This window comes from Accipiter gentilis, chromosome Z (assembly GCF_929443795.1).
Source record: "Accipiter gentilis chromosome Z, bAccGen1.1, whole genome shotgun sequence".
Taxonomy (NCBI): Eukaryota; Metazoa; Chordata; class Aves; order Accipitriformes; family Accipitridae; genus Astur; species Astur gentilis.
Window position 1 is genome coordinate 86290255 of NC_064919.1, and position 16029 is coordinate 86306283.

Below are 16029 nucleotides of genomic sequence, written 5' to 3' on the forward strand. Positions count from 1 at the left end.
AACAGATTTCTGTTCACAGAACCTTTTCACAAGAAGTTTTACCAGTTTCAACAAAAACGTCCATCAGCACAGATCTCTAACATCTAGGAATTTCCAGTGGAAATGGAAAAAGCCAGTGTGACAGTCGATGCACTCATACTCATGTCAGAAAGCCAGACTCATGTCCTTATTTAGCCTCCTGATCTCCCCAGGTCAGAGATTTTTGCCTTTGCTTTCTTCATAGAAAAAAACCTTTGAGAATGCAAGGCTTTGTTCCAGTGCAGAGCAGGTACATTTCTCAACTCTCAAAGAGCTTCACAGACATGCCTATAAAGTATTTTCCCATCCGGCTCTGTTCAAAAACATCCAACACATGCATCTTCTTTGATGATACGTGAAGTAGGACGCGTCTGCCTTTTTGGGCTGATTTATTTCAGCATCCTGGCAACTGAATACAAAGGCTATCTTTTCTGAGCACACAAACAAGCTATGCATATGGAAAAATTACAGCAATTTCATGGCAAGATGATATTCTGGGAACAATAGCAGTTTGGATACTCAAGTATATCAAAGGTCTGGACTTAAAAATTTCCGTATTACTACAAACAAGATGTCCAAAGTTGAAGAATTTAACTAAAATTCCCTAGTTCCCACAATAACAGACTACAGATCTCCGAATTGTTTATTGTTTATTAGAAACGCATTAAGTTAAGAAAGCTCTGCTGTATAAAACAGCATGACAACACTACTACTACTCCTGCACAGTGATTTGTGGACAGAAGGGATTTTAAGCAGAGGAAGAAAAGACTCAGAAGAATAAAGGAAAAAAACAATGCAAATTTCAAAACCTGCATTCTTACAAGGCGTTTTACAGCCAACTGTATTACCATAGCCAGCATAATAGGCAGCAACTATTGCATTTCATCCAGATCGTTCTTTTTCCGCAAACCCTGAAAGATTTCTCAGATATGATAGATTGCATCACCACAGAAAACGGTGAGAACAGTGTCATCACGCATGTGCCCATGGGCAGCAACCGTGAGCCAACGCAAACTTGGCTCTTAAATGAATACTCCCATGGTTTCTTACCAAACTTTTCCATTCTTCTGGAGAAATCTCTATACTGGTAGGGACTGATCACACAAAGACTCCCTACACGCACCGAGATGTGGATGTCTCGCCTTCCCCTTTCTTTTTAGCCCGTATTCTTAGCAAAGTTTCTAAATAGCTGTCAGCATGGAAGAATGTGGTGGTAGTTCACTTATTTCGAACAACATTTCCATCCTCTTTGGAAGGAAAAAGTGCTTGGAAGACCTGCAGGAGCCCCACAGGAGCCCTGGCTCCCACCGGGTTTCTGGGGGCTCGGCGGAGACGGCGTGCCGGGGAGCCGCTGCTTCTCTTGGCCTGGGCGAGGGGTGACGGCTCCAGCCATTCAGCTGAACTCAGCAGGAGGCACCGGAGCAAACGCTTCTCCTTTCCGCAAGAGTCGGGAGGCACTGCCGCAAGCACAGAGGCGAGACGCAGCCCATCGGCGATGGAAACCCTGCCTCTCCCCAAAATGATGTACCAACAGGCAGAGGAGAGATCAAAACCTGGCTTTTCTGAACTCCCGTTTCTGGGCCCCATGCCCCCTTCAATCACTGATCGTGATTACGGACCGATCGGTTTAAAACCATCCTTCTTCAGGTGAGAATTTCTCTTTACTAGGGAAAATTTGGAAGCAGACAGCAAAACCAGATCAATTCAACGTGCTCTATTAAGCAGCAACTTGACGCCACGGTTCATTAGCTGAGGAGCGTCCACTGACTTTCAAGCTTCACTTCTGTGAATGTTTAAACCGTTCCACTTATAACACCTCGCTGCCTGTTTTACTAAAGGATATTTAAAACTGGTAAAAAAAGAATCTAAACAGTGTTAAAGAAACTTATCAGCAACAGCAGCATATCCCGTATTATTCTAGAGAACGTTAAACTGACCGACAGAAAAATTAAACTAAAATAAAAATTCTAGACCATGTAGAATAATGAATACTATCCTGAATTTTATTAGTTTTGTCCCAATTATTTTATTAGAATATTATATTAGAATTATAGATTATTAAATTGTAGAATATTAAATTAGAGTTACCTTTATTAAAGAAAATTATCCTGAATTTTATTGGTTTCATCCCAATTAAATTATATAAATTACTTCAACAAAAAAGCCAGTTTTCATTTTATAGTCTTATACTATAGATCATGATGACAGTAACCAGCCTTTCTTTTTCATATCATTCTCCTCTCACCAGCCCCTCAGAACGTTGACAGGAATCATATTTAAGCTCAGTTTTATGAATGCTGCTAGTGGAAATAAATCTATGGGAAACAATACATCATTCTATAAACATACACATCTAGAGAAAACACTGCTCTTCACGCCACTTTTGACACAGAATAAGTTCTTTAAAATTTTATTACGATACATGTATAACAGTTTTCAATGAAATACATTACTAGTTACTGATGACATGAAACAAAGTGGACCAAAATAAAACATTCATAGAAGTTTGCAGGTTAAAAACCAGAACGAAACAAAAACTGTATCACGAATTTGATCTCACTTGCCTGTAAACAGTATCCAAGAAATCAAAGGGGCACGTTAGGACTAAGAATTCTTCTTATGAAAACAACCCTCCATCCCCATAACCCCAAAATAATTCCTAGGTAACGGTGAATGAATTTAGAGCTCAGCCTGATAACCCCCCCCCCCCCCCCCCCCAGATAAAGTGAATAACTCAGAGGTATTGATGTGGCTCCACAGGTTATCGTGGAGCACCTGAGCTGGGCTGAGCAGCTCTGTGCATGCTGTCAGCCTGCATAAAGCCAACGAAAGGTAAAACCCCATGGCTACAACTTGAAGAGATTTGAGTGTATGGATAAAGTATACATGAAGAGAAGCACACTACCTGCAAGCTGAGCTATCTAGATAGTCCAGGCTGCGTTAAGGTATTACTGCATCCCAAGCAAGACCCTCTGCAGCAGGGCACTGAGTCAGTACAGCGTCGCTCCTGCAGTTACCTGATAGACAGACTGCAACCACCCTTCTCAAAAACCAGGCAAGCACTGAAACAACTCTGAAACTTTCTGTACATAAAAGTGTTTACATTAACCAGCTTCTCCTCACATTTGCAGTACAAGAATACAGTTTAGCAAATCAATCCAGTTAGGAATTCAATTGCTTATCTTAGCTCTAAGGAACATGACTCCAGCTAAACAGAATTTCCCCAAGGGCCATAAAGTTTTAGGGCACTCCTGCAACTCTTGGATAACCAACCTACTTATAGATCAGTTTTATTTATATTTTATGAAGTTATGAAGCTTTCTAAAATTTCTCAAATCTGAAGGATTTGCCCCTTCCACTAAGTTCCAGCAGCTGAGGAACTCCACCTCAAAACTCCCAGGGGAAACCGTACTGTTACTGCTCTTCCACAGGCTGGCTGGAGGGGAAACAAATTTTGGAAAGAGAACCTCCAAGTAGTCACAGCAACTTAACACTTCATTTTCATCAGTTCACGCTTAGCGGTACGAACAGATACAAACCTTGTGTGTTCTTGAAGGACATAATAGCCTGCCTGTAGGGATTCGGCGTATCTGGAGCATCGGTCAGATTAGCCAAGACCAGCAGAAGCAGCAGACTCTGGTTAGCAAGAGGGGAGCACTGCTCCAGCTGTGGTGTTGCTTTACTCCCCACCCCACCTAGCGTGAAGACCGTCCACAGGCCAGCTAGAGAGAAAAGGCAAAAAAAAAAAAAAAATTATGTGTGTTCACGTTTTAATGAACAAAGCTCGTTTAGAGGAAAAGATAGCATCTGACACACAGGTAGAGAGAAGAGGGAAAAACAATTCCCCTCCGTGCAATGAGATGAAAGGTCTGGCTACTTGATTTCTCAAAATGAAAATTTCAGGAGTAACACAGCAGTGGGCACGGAGTGGTGGGAATTAAAAGATTACTGGATATTCAAGAAAATTAAGTCATAGGAATATACGAAAAGGAAATTAGGAGAGGTGAAACAAAAGCATATGTTTGAAGGGAAGAACCTTAGACGCAGAGCAGATACCAGCTGAAGGATTAACGTAGCAATCCTGATAATGCTAACAAATTATGGGAGGAAAAAGAGCTCGCCTGTTGCCTTTTTAATAAAACCAACTTGGTCCATCATGCAGCATTTTTCTCATGTATTCTATTTTTAATATAGTCAGCATGTTTTAGGCAAAACACAGTAACAAAAACTAATACTGCTTAAACTAGAACCTCCATAGTGAGAGTCCTGTAGAGATCATCATCATTGCTCATTATTGTGGGTAGACAACATAATAGCAAATAATAAACTTCTTGGAAAAAAAGAGACAAGATCAACAGCAATTTAAATTTAAATTTTGAAGTATTATTAAACTCAGCCTCCTATTTTTGCATTCCTACAGAAAATGAAACAACTTCAAAAAGCACTCCAGTTGGAAGTACTTACACCGCTCTGAAGGTCCTTTTTAAGAGACTGTATATAAGATGTAAAAGTATGGAAGTACCAACTGTTTACAATAATTTGAAGTTAAAAATCTAGTTAAAAAGAAATAAAAGTTTGAAGTGACAAATCACTATTGATACTGTCAAAAAACCCAGACTGATTCATTCCTCTTGGGCAAGCAAGTTTTTGTTGTCTCACAACTGCCTCAAAGATACACACGTAACAAAGCACCAAAACTTCATTCATTTTACACCTGCAAAAATTTATTAGGTACAAAAATGTAAATAGCTCATTATTCCACACCAACTCTCAGTTCTTCGCTCGTGAACTACAACAAGAACGCATGTTAGCATATCCTCCCCTTTACCTAGGTGTATGTGTATGTGGTGCATATACAGGTCCAGTATTGAGGCATAAAGTTTAAAGCCACTATAAAGCACCTGAAGGCTGCTCATTAAAACTCTCATTATCATACCGTTTAAACTTTGATGTTTGAGCCTGAAATGCAGAGTCATTTTCATAACTTAATCCTTACTGCATTAAAAAAAATTAAGTCCAATACTAAACTACTGCATTTGAAATTCCTGTTCCTAATGACAGCAGTGTTGGTGAACCAAGCTGACCAACTACGTGCCCAAATAACGATTAAAGGAGACTGGAAGGGAGAAGGAGCAGCAGGGGAGGATTAGAAGACTCCTCTCAGCCATCTCCAGCAGATCCATAAAGCCTTTTTCCTTGCCACCGCTCATGAGACTGCAAGGATAAAACTCGCCCTCCCCATGGCTATGGTGACACATGACAACTTCGGCGTCACTGGGCCTCTACCTTTATCACATCTGGGCTCCTGATACATTCCCAGGCGATAAGAAGCAGCCCCTCCCAATCACATTGGATTATATTTGTCCCCAAATGCCTGTTTAACAGTTAATTTTTTTGAATGTATCTTGAAATTTTATGGCAGGCACTGAGCATTTCATCAAATTATTCATTTAATAGGTCAAAGTTTTGAATTATACAGCACAAAAATAAGAAATAATCTTAACTTTAGAAAGACCCTAAAGTTCTTATTTCCTTTTTTTATTAATGCCTAAATAAAAAAATTATTATAGCACAGTTTCTTAAAGGAAACAGAAAAATTAAGGAAGTTTAGTTTTCAGTCTTCTAGTCTGCAAGATTCTAGGTGCAAAGAATAAAAAAAAAACCAACTGTAAGCCATTTGAATGCAAAACATAACTATAGTATAACCAATCAAAAGAATTTGAAGTACTCTTAGCCCTACAGAATTTCAAGCCAGCCAAAGAGTATTTTTCTGCAAACGTTAATTATAGAGTCAGATTTCGTAATAAACCAACATTCCCTTCATCAACACAATTGCAAGGCAATTACTGCCATGTCAAGGGCAAAAGAACTAACGCCATTCAGTGTTAAGCAGCTTGAGGGAATTCGTACAATAAAAAGCACTATAATTACAGCCTTCTTAACAAAAATTTCATGTTACATTAAAAATCCTTTATCACCATGTTTTTGATCCACTGTCCTCAAATCACAACAAAGCTGAATAAAAATGCTGACCACAAAGTTAGCTTCTAAACTCACAAGTTGTCCAGATAGATAACATGCAAAGAAATTATTTTTTAAAAAACGGAAGTAACCATATATTTATCATCATGTGTTAAATGAATTCAAATTCGGCACATATCCTTTTTTAAAGTTTAGTGTAGTTATTTTCCACCACCCCACCCTTCTGCGGCTGGCATCTGCCATTACTACACCTTTCCTCAATAGTTAGGAAAAGAGGGATATGGCCAAAATACTGGCAAGTAAGTTGAATCTTCCACCAGGGAGAATGAGGTAATTATGTCCAAGAGAAATCTGCACAGTGATATATGACCCAAGTAACCTCCTGAAGTTCTGTCTCTCGTTGGCAACTGTATTCCTCCAGAAAAACAATCCCATGCTAATGGGTCCATAATATTCCTTTCAATTCCAAAATGCAAAGTCACATTAGGTGCTAAGTATTGGATGGTGCTCCCAACACACTCAAGTTAAGAGACATTTCTAAGGAAAATATTGTTTCTTATCATTAACAGCAGATTAAAGTGCTAAATAGATAAACAGCTTGGGAGGACAGAGACAAGCAGTCAGTGTTTCTAATTATACTCTGTATATTCACAACATTTTAGATATCACTTTGCTACACCTGGTTTTACATTTATGTATATTTCAAAATTATTGAGCTATATTTAAGATGTTAACAAGCAAAACAAAAATAATTTATGCCATAATGCCTTAGAAGCTCTCCTCACTATATTTTTTTTTCATATCTGAGGTTACAGTTAACAGAAAACATATGAATATACAGTGATACAGAAAAAGTAGCCAGAATCACATTTCAGATTCCGCTTCTTCAGAAAAAACAGAATAAAAGGAAGAAAATCCCATGTTTAAAATTCCTGTTTAAGCCAACAGGATAGCCATAGGTAGCTCTAATTGTAGTAATGCTGCCTGGCATCGTTGAAAGCATGGAATGAAGTCTGCCTAGATGCTTTAACGCATAGTGCTTGGATTTCTTTCACATTTAAATTTCACTTTAAATTTCATTTACTCCTATTCTCTTGGCATTTTAGTATGTATCCCAAGGGAAATGCAAATTACAGAAGTTTTCTTAAAGCTTTCTATATCTCTGGGCAGCAGCAAAGATGAGCCACAACTCTCAAAACTATACCACTGAACTGTGAAAAGGATGAAGGGGGCAGATTGCCTGCAATAGCATCACAACCCAAAGGGCTTTGGAAGCTACAAACTCTGAAAAAGCTCTACATTACCAAATACTGCCTTTTCGGTGCTAATTGGAAGTGATGGAGTTGTTAATCCATAAGCCTAAAACAGTATCCTCAACTGTGTATGTATTTGGATCACTTGATTCCACCCACAAAATTTACTGTTTTCTGCAAAATACTTGTCATCTACTTTTAATTGCAATTCTTTAATATAACTTATTTCTTGATGCAATTCCACACGGAACCACATTCTTAGAATTTTTGTCAATTAGCAAAATATTAAAATTTTGCCAATTATTTCTGGCAAATGCACAGATACTTTGAGAAGGAACAGACTGCTGTTACCTTTAAAACAAAATGGGCCGATCCATTTTTTCCTTCTCTTCCACAAAACTACCCATCACAACTTTTTCCCTATTCATACAATTCTATGTAAGGCACAGCAAGAAAAGCAGGTCTTGCTTAAGAGCAAGGTATCTTTTTTTTGCCATAGAGAATCTGAGGTCTTCTGTAAGATGGCTAGAAACACTGCCCATAGCCATGAAAACAAACCCGGGATTTTAATCTAGTTTGACAGTCTGTGGAACAACACTTAATGGCAAAATGAAGTTATGACACATTCATCCAAAAAGAACTTTCTTTCACCACACTGTTATTTAACGTAAACACAATTCTGCAGAAATCTCAGCCTAACGCTCTGGTCTCCATTACACAACAAGGAGATACAAATAAGGTTTATGTTTGTACCTACTTGGAGAAGAGTTTAAATGCACTTAGTTAGTTTCATGTGACGAAGCAAAATTTTAAGAGCTTGATTTTAAAGACATTTTAAAAACCAAAAGACAGGTAAGAGTGCAGAGGGTAGTTTAAAATTTTACTCTTTATAAAGCATTGAAATTTATAGCCAACTGAACTTCTAGCATGCGTACCATTATTTCAAGTTAGTGTATCAACAAACTGTGAGCTGTAATTGACTTCTGAGTTTTCTTGGGATATTTATTAAACTAGTTGTAATTCTTCCACAAAACCCGTCTTGCTTTCCAACCTTCAGTGTAAAGGCTTGGAAGATAAACCCTCTGAGCTCTCTCCCGGGAAAGAGCATTAAATTAATGCAGAGGAAATTGGTGTTACTTATTTCAAAGTATCTTTCTGGGAAAAGGAGATTTTTTTTATTATTTTTTTTTAATTTAATAGCAGTTGCAAAATGCAATCACATTAATAATTGAACTTCATCAAGTTTTCCTTTGAATGGCCTATCCTTCATTAAGTTTAAACATAGGCATGAAATTTCAATTAATGCTGGCACAGCCTTTTTGAGTATGTTCATTTCTCTCCTCACTGGGCCTTGGTAACAGAGCAAATCCTTTCCTCATTTCCCCCTTATACACAACCCGAGTCCTATCATACCTCATTAGCATCCCACCAATGAGTTTTATTGCTTTTGAAACTATTTTGCAGAGTGAACCGGACTGAGGTGCACCCCCGGGCTGCTTTTGACATTGAAAAGGAAGTGGTAAGAGTTTTGGTAGATCTTCAAAAGATCTTCTTGATCTCTTCCTGTCATTTTAACATTTCCAAAATGACAGTCCTGCTCCCTTGTTGCAAAAATGGAAAGAACACAAGTAGAAGAGGCTAGAGAAGTAGGTTAAAAAAAAGAGTTAAATATCAGAAAGAAAACCCAACCACAAAAAAAAACCACCGACCACAACAGATCTAACCTAAGTTTCGGTAATCTGTTCAAATCAAGTCCTAACTCCACACCCCGCTTCCTATTTATGAAACTTTCACCGTCCAGAAGATTGTTCAATGCTGCAACAACATATAAGACAACAGTAAATACAGATTATGAAGAACTAAAGCAAAAGTGATTTTCATTGCATCTAATTGATACCATCATGTACTTCCTCCACCAAAACCAGCGAATAATGTATTATTCAAAAACATTACAATTACTATTTCATTCTTATTACATTCAAGCAGCAGCTTTGAGAACTTGAGGGTTGGGATTTTTTATTTTTTTTATTTAATGCTTATTATGTGTGTCACATTTCTTAAGTCAATTCAATGGTTCTCACATTGTGGTCTGATGAACACTTTCTGGTGGCCCATGGAGAGCTGGCAGTTCATGTTGTGCTGGCTCTTGTCCTTGTTTCCAGCTGCTACATTGTGTTAGAAGAAAGCTAAAAATACATAAATACTTTCCTACGATTACTTTTCCATGTAAGCAATTTCTCAAGTTGCCACGGGGATGTTATGTGATAATGAATGGGAGAGGAAAAAGCGATCCATGGAATCGTAAGCAGGAGAGGCTGGATCAGTGAGGCAACTGCTATAGCAAGATGCAGTTCACATAATGTCTCAAGTCAAAGTCATTTTACACTTTATAAGCACACCCTTAACATCTCAGATACTTATTTAAGCAACCTAAAAATCGCTAATTGTGAGGAGCACCGGGTGTACTTGCTTAAAAGACTATAAAAACAACAGCTACATTAATTTTAGGGAAGTCCCGTTGCAAGTTTGTGGAAGATGCATTACAGCAAGAAACTAGCAAAGTACAGGAAACACGGCGTAATTTTTATGTGGTTAATGAACTTGCATGTGAAGTATTCCATCCTCAAGCAACATTAAACTCATAAGGAGCATAAACACACTGATGCATACACAAACTACGACCTCTGACTGAAAAACTGAATCCGATTACAATGTAGATTTTTTAGGTAGCGAAATTACAAAACTCAGAAGCCTAAAAATGGCTATCCTAAATATTGCAGTAACTTTTTGTTTGCAGTAACTTTTTAATTGCAGTAACTTTTTCAGCTGACACAAGTTCTTATAAATGATAGATTTTTGCAATGTTATATCTGACATGGCAATACAAATGACAAAAGTAACAATTTTTAAATTTTCAGCAATATTTTTCATGCTCTCCGTTGTCTGGCATTAGACTGACAGAATTAACCCAAGCTAGCTTGAGACATACAAGGAAAGAAGTTTTAAAAGCAACTATAAACGAACAGTTTGAGCGACACAAAGTCTAGCAAAATAAATTCACATTTTAAATACTGGTAGGCTAGCTGGTTTCCAAGGCATCAGCAAGCTGCAGCAAGAATTCACACATGGGAGAGCCTAAATTTAAAAGCTTGTGTGCAGTGCTGTAAGCATTTTGAGACAACAGCTATGCACCAGTCCATCTTGACTCTACATACTGTTTGGAATATAGGAACAGTAAAGGATGTATATCAGGGTAAACGCGTGATCAGTTGAAAGAGCGTATCTAGGCTTAAAATCCTATCAAGCTACCGCTTAGTCCTTAGTTGCGCAAGATCAAAGTCACACATCTCAACAATTTACACAGTGGATTGCCAAGGGCTTTATTTCAGGTGATTTATTGTATTTCAGGTGCTTTACTATTATTATACTTTATTTTCAGTATTTAATTCCTAAATACTACAGAAAAGTGACTGCAATGTTATAGAAAGATTAACAGCATGTTCTAGATGACTACTTTAAATTTAAAAAAATAATTGTAGAAGACATGTTTTAAAAACAAGTTATTTTCTTTTCATCAAATCAGTGCAACAGAACCACTAAGACTCTCTCATTGAAATATACGACGGAGTAAGACATATTTGTTTGTGGGTTTTCACACCTAATAACACTATTCTAAAGGAGACAAGTATTTCATCCTACTTGCCAAGAATAGCAGAAGGTAATCATTTCTGTGAAGCCAAGCACTGCAACACAAATTCTGCTGCCTGCCCCACTCCTGATGACAGTCTCTCCATGAATAGCCCAGAAGGTGTGTGTGTATCTGTATTTTTAAAATATACCCCAGGCACCTGATTTTTGTCTGTCCCCATTGCTCCCGGCAATGCTGCAGCAGCACAGGAAAGCTGCAGCGAATGGTTGAGCTATAGGAGCCACCGGAAAAAAGACAGCCCAGCAAAACTCCAAATAAACTCTCCGAAAGCCACAGCACTGAGAAGCACCAACGTGTCCGAGGAGGCCGGGGCCGTGATGTCATTAACACATTCTGGAAGCAGTTTTTCAGGAAATGAATCATGGAAGCAAGTGAAATGTGAAGACATATTAGGTAACTGTGTTCATCCCCTACCCATGCAACAGTGTTCCCTCCAGTACATTTTGTTATTCTATCCAGCCTAATTTTAAGGGACTAGTAATGGAGCTTGAACCACATCCTTTGGGAAGAGTGTTCCATAATCTAATAAACCTCAATGTTAAGATTTTTTTTCCTAATATTCAGCTTAAGCATTACTTTGCTCAACTTCATCTACTTATTCCTATAAGTGGTTCTATGTAATACCATAAAACATTTCTTCCCCAGTTCAGTGTTTACAGCCTTTAAATAAAAGGCACAGTCATGTCTCCTTTGTTGCCTAGCCAAATTATATACACAGATTTTTCTTTCCTTTCTTTGAAAGTCTTTTCCACTTCGCTTCCTGCGATTAATCCCAGCTCCAACACTTTGCACAACCTCTCAAACGTCACCACACTGAAAAAAGATTACAAATACTAAACTGCAGAGATTTAATATAACAAGCATATTCCTCAATTCACTGCAAAAATCGCGTTTATTTCATTGGAAACTATTTATCCTCTTTTTTTATCACTAGATCTCAGGAGTTCTTACTGCGACATCTAAAACGATGTAGGCTTTTTTTCAGGGCAGGAGGCCCATCTATGCCATTAGACTGCCAAACTCTTTTTTTGTTGTTGTATTGAACTTCAAAATAAGGAGAAGACCACCTTCTCCCAAGAGCTTGAAGCTCAGCTGCAGACCTCCATCCCCATCAAAGCTTTTAGCACCACGACTGTATCAGAAATGCATGAAGACACCCCCAAAATATTATTTCATCTGAAAAACTACAGAAACATTCAAAAACTAAGTCAACACCTTTAAACTGTCTCAATGAAGTTATACATTTCACGTTTCCAGACGGGGTCTGCTTCTCTCACTTGCATACAGATGCTGAAGAACGGGATAGCTTTGTTAGCTGGAAAGCTCTGAAGACATGTGTGATACCTGTAACATAAATCTGAGCAGTAGACATACCTGGTGACAGACACCTTGAAGAATTAAGTAAAGCAAATTACATACCACATTCCTGAATCAAAAGGCTATAAAATTGCCAAATAAAGCTGGAAATAACTCTTAATAAACCATTAATTCACTTCAAGAAATATGTTCAGAAAAACTATAGAAAGGGAACATCTTAAACAAGGAAGGAAATCCTCTCATTTTTATTAGCTCCACTCCTGGCCCATTGCTGGAAACGCCTATTTCAATTCCTCTGGACACAGGCAATACAATTTCTGAGATGGAACAATATTTCTGCTGTGCATTTGAAGACTGTCCAGTATAACTGAAGCTGCAAATGTGACCACAGTATAAAAAGGAAGGTTTTATAGTATTATACAAGAACAGAATACCACTGGATTATGACTATTTCAAACCTAAGCGCAAGCTAGAAAAGAGGAGGGTGAGAGACAGGAAAACGTATGAGAAATGGGGGAAAAACTGCAAATCCACCCAGTGCTGGATTCAATTTTACAACAACCGTCTGACTCAACCAGCTATCAGCCTTGGAACAGCAAACCTCATGCCAACAACAAACCCACATAGCAAGACATGAAAAAGGAGTTGTTGGGTTTGGGGGGCTTTTTTGGGTTGGGGGTTTTCTGGTGGTTGTTTTTGGGGGGGTGGGGAAGGGTGGGGGTGGTGATGGTTGGTTTTCAGTCTTCTTTTTTGTTGTTTTTTTTTTTTTTTTTTCTTTCTGGGGAGGGGGTTAAATAGAAAACTCCTCTGGCTTTTGCCCAGGGCACTGTCCTGGTACTTTATTGTTGTGATCAGAATGGGAGGGAGCACAGCAGGCGTGTATAATCCCACTGACAGCGGGATTTTCAGTAACGTTTTTTGTCAATGTAATCAGACAAAATTGGGGACAGAAACAAACATGGAAACCTGTTCAAAAAATATCTTGGTAAAGTGAGAGCAAAATTTATTTGCAGCACTGATTTTGACAACAAAATGATCATACTAGTCCACGGAAGGAAAACACGACCAGGACCAAACTGAGGGCTCAAAAAAAAAACAGATGAAGAAGATGGAAAAGACAGAGAAGTTTTAAAAGTTCAGTAGAAAGGAAGAAGTAATTTTTCAGAGTATAAGCTCGCAGAATGATGCAGGGTGGAAGGGACCTCAGGAGGTCTTTAGCCCAATCTCCTGCTCCAAGCAGGAGCAGCTATGGGGTCACACCAGGTTGCTCAGGGCTTCATCCAGCTGAGCCTTGGAAACTTCCAAGGATGGAGATGGCACAACGTCCCTGGGCAGCCTGCTCCACTGCTCGACTGTCCTCATGGTCCTCACACATAAATATTTCCATAGGATTCCAGAATCTCTTATTTCCTTTTCAAACTAAGTCTTAAAAAAAATTCCCTTTCTAATCTTACACATTTGACACAGGATTAAGGGAGAAGGAGGACAAGCAACAAAAAAGTTTTCACAAGTACAAAATAAATTTTTCAAGAAGAAAAATGATATGCAGTGACACTGATATCTGATCTTACAATTTCACATTCATTCCTCCCTCTACCCTCCAGAGATTTAAAATCAGGTGCACAGGACTGCTGGGGAAATGATTTTAAGATGCACACACGCTCAAAGAAGAGGTATTTTGAGTGAATTAAAGAATACATTTAAACCTAGTGCTGGCACATGCAAACATTTAAACAAAATACTAGCTCTACTTGCCAATATCAACGTTACTTTTACTAATACGAAACCAGCAAGCCAGACACTTGTCAGCTGTATTTGCCAGTCATTATTTCTTTTGCAATGAAGTCGCTAGGTACTTCTCAGCAATCTGAGCTACACCTACCTCTGCACAAGGCATTGTAACACACATATAGGGAAAGAATGCATCTCTTTTAAGCGTTTATAATAGAGAATAGAAGGAAAAATATAAACCTGAAAGAAAAGCACGGAATACAAAACAGATGAAGAAGGTAATTACATTTAGTATACTATAGTATACATTTAGTAATCCATCAAGGTGAATTTATCATACTGGGCTAGCTATAAACAGCTTGAATATTTTGACAACGACAGTAGTCAGAGTAATGTGTGATTCTTCTGGGAAAAAATCCACCACAATCACTCTCAAGCTACCCCAGACAATAATGCTTATGCAGCCATGTCAACGGTGGGCAGAGACACAATTTACTAGGAGAAGTGATCAGTGTTGTAAGTTTGGAGATGGCATAGTGGTAAGACAGTATTCCGAATTTAACAAAACTCTGGAAGATTAAAAGTGAGGAGTCTTTCAAGGGTCGGGTGTCCAAAGGTGCTCCATACACGACATGCAGACATTTCCAGGAGAAACTATCTCCCATTTCAGCACTGCAGAAGAGGTTTTAGATCTTCAAGTAATGATCTTGGTAGAACATAGTGTATGAACCATAAGAACAACTGGAGCTGCTGACTGCCAAACATTTCTGGAAGTCTGATTGCTATTTACTGGAGAGTTGCAGCCAACAGTTTTTAAATAGCTACTAGCATACTGCAGAATACTCTCTGGATTTATCCCGATAACCTTGTCCTCAAATTATTTTTGGTTTACTGTGCACTCAGAGAATTGCAAGTATTTGTTATCACAAATTTATGCACAACTTGATTAACCTCCATTTCAGAGAGAGGGAAGAGAAACCTTTGAAACCGCACTTAACAGAACAGGGCTTCCAGCATGAATTCCTCTCCATAGCAAAAAGGCCAAATATTACTTTAATGGTTTTTTATGTAGATAGATACATTTTGGGGTTTATATATGTATTTTATATAATTGTAACATTTATATAAATTATAAAATATCATCTATTTATATAAATTATCAAATATATTCTATCAGCTATAAATATATAAATAAGGTAGAATCATGAGGTACTCATCATTTATAAATACACATTTGTAATGTATGCATTAAGTGCAAATTTTGTCCAAGTACAAGGACTTCCTGTACTGACAATTTGCTGGTATTCCATGCAAACAGGCTTTGCTGCACTTCAAACACTATGTAAGACCTAACTTAGAAATGTGGTGTTCAGTTACTGAAAACAAGCGGTAATGAGAGTTTGCAACACTTTCTCATTCTTCTCCTACTGCAACGTCAACCTGTTCCAATCATGAACCACAAGATACACAAGTGACACCTTGGCTGACAATTTCAGGCAACTGCAAAAATCATGGTTGTCCATGCTGTGCCTCAGTTCCCTTCTCTTGCATATGCAGATGATACCAAAATACTAACTCACAGGAATCTCTATTTTCTATGCCTTAGATTATCCTACCATAAATGCACTCAATTTTTCCTTTTTACCTCCCATCTTTATTTCTTGGATTCCAGTATTATTTTTAAATAGTGCTAATCAGGGTACCTATACTAATGCTTTTGAAGCAGTACCCTCAGAAGAACTTTAACCCTGCAAAGAGAGGGAAGGGGAAAGAAGAAATTCCAACTGCCATTGACAGAAGCGACCTGTAATGTTGCTAGACAGATCAAGGCATCCAACAATTGACTTTTCCAGGGCAATTAGAATTTTGTATCACTTAGCAAGTTTAACACACTGCTCCTGTTGACTTGTTGTGACTACAGGCACTCAATTCAAAATGAACCTGTTTCCAAAGTGAGACATGAGAACACAAGGCACATGAGCAAGTGGCTCCTGGGAAAGATCTCCCTCTAACGTGATC

General features: G+C 38.2%; 1 protein-coding gene across 6 annotated transcripts in view; it reads right to left on the reverse strand.

The window, feature by feature from the left end:
* The window catches only part of DYM (dymeclin), a 218582-nt gene that overhangs the window by 130231 nt on the left and 72322 nt on the right, over positions 1-16029 (reverse strand). For all 6 annotated transcript variants that reach the window (XM_049794455.1, XM_049794454.1, XM_049794453.1 and 3 more), the window contains one exon: positions 3558-3740. In XM_049794455.1, the coding sequence (XP_049650412.1) occupies positions 3558-3740 (183 nt within the window). The remainder of the gene's footprint in view (positions 1-3557; positions 3741-16029) is intronic.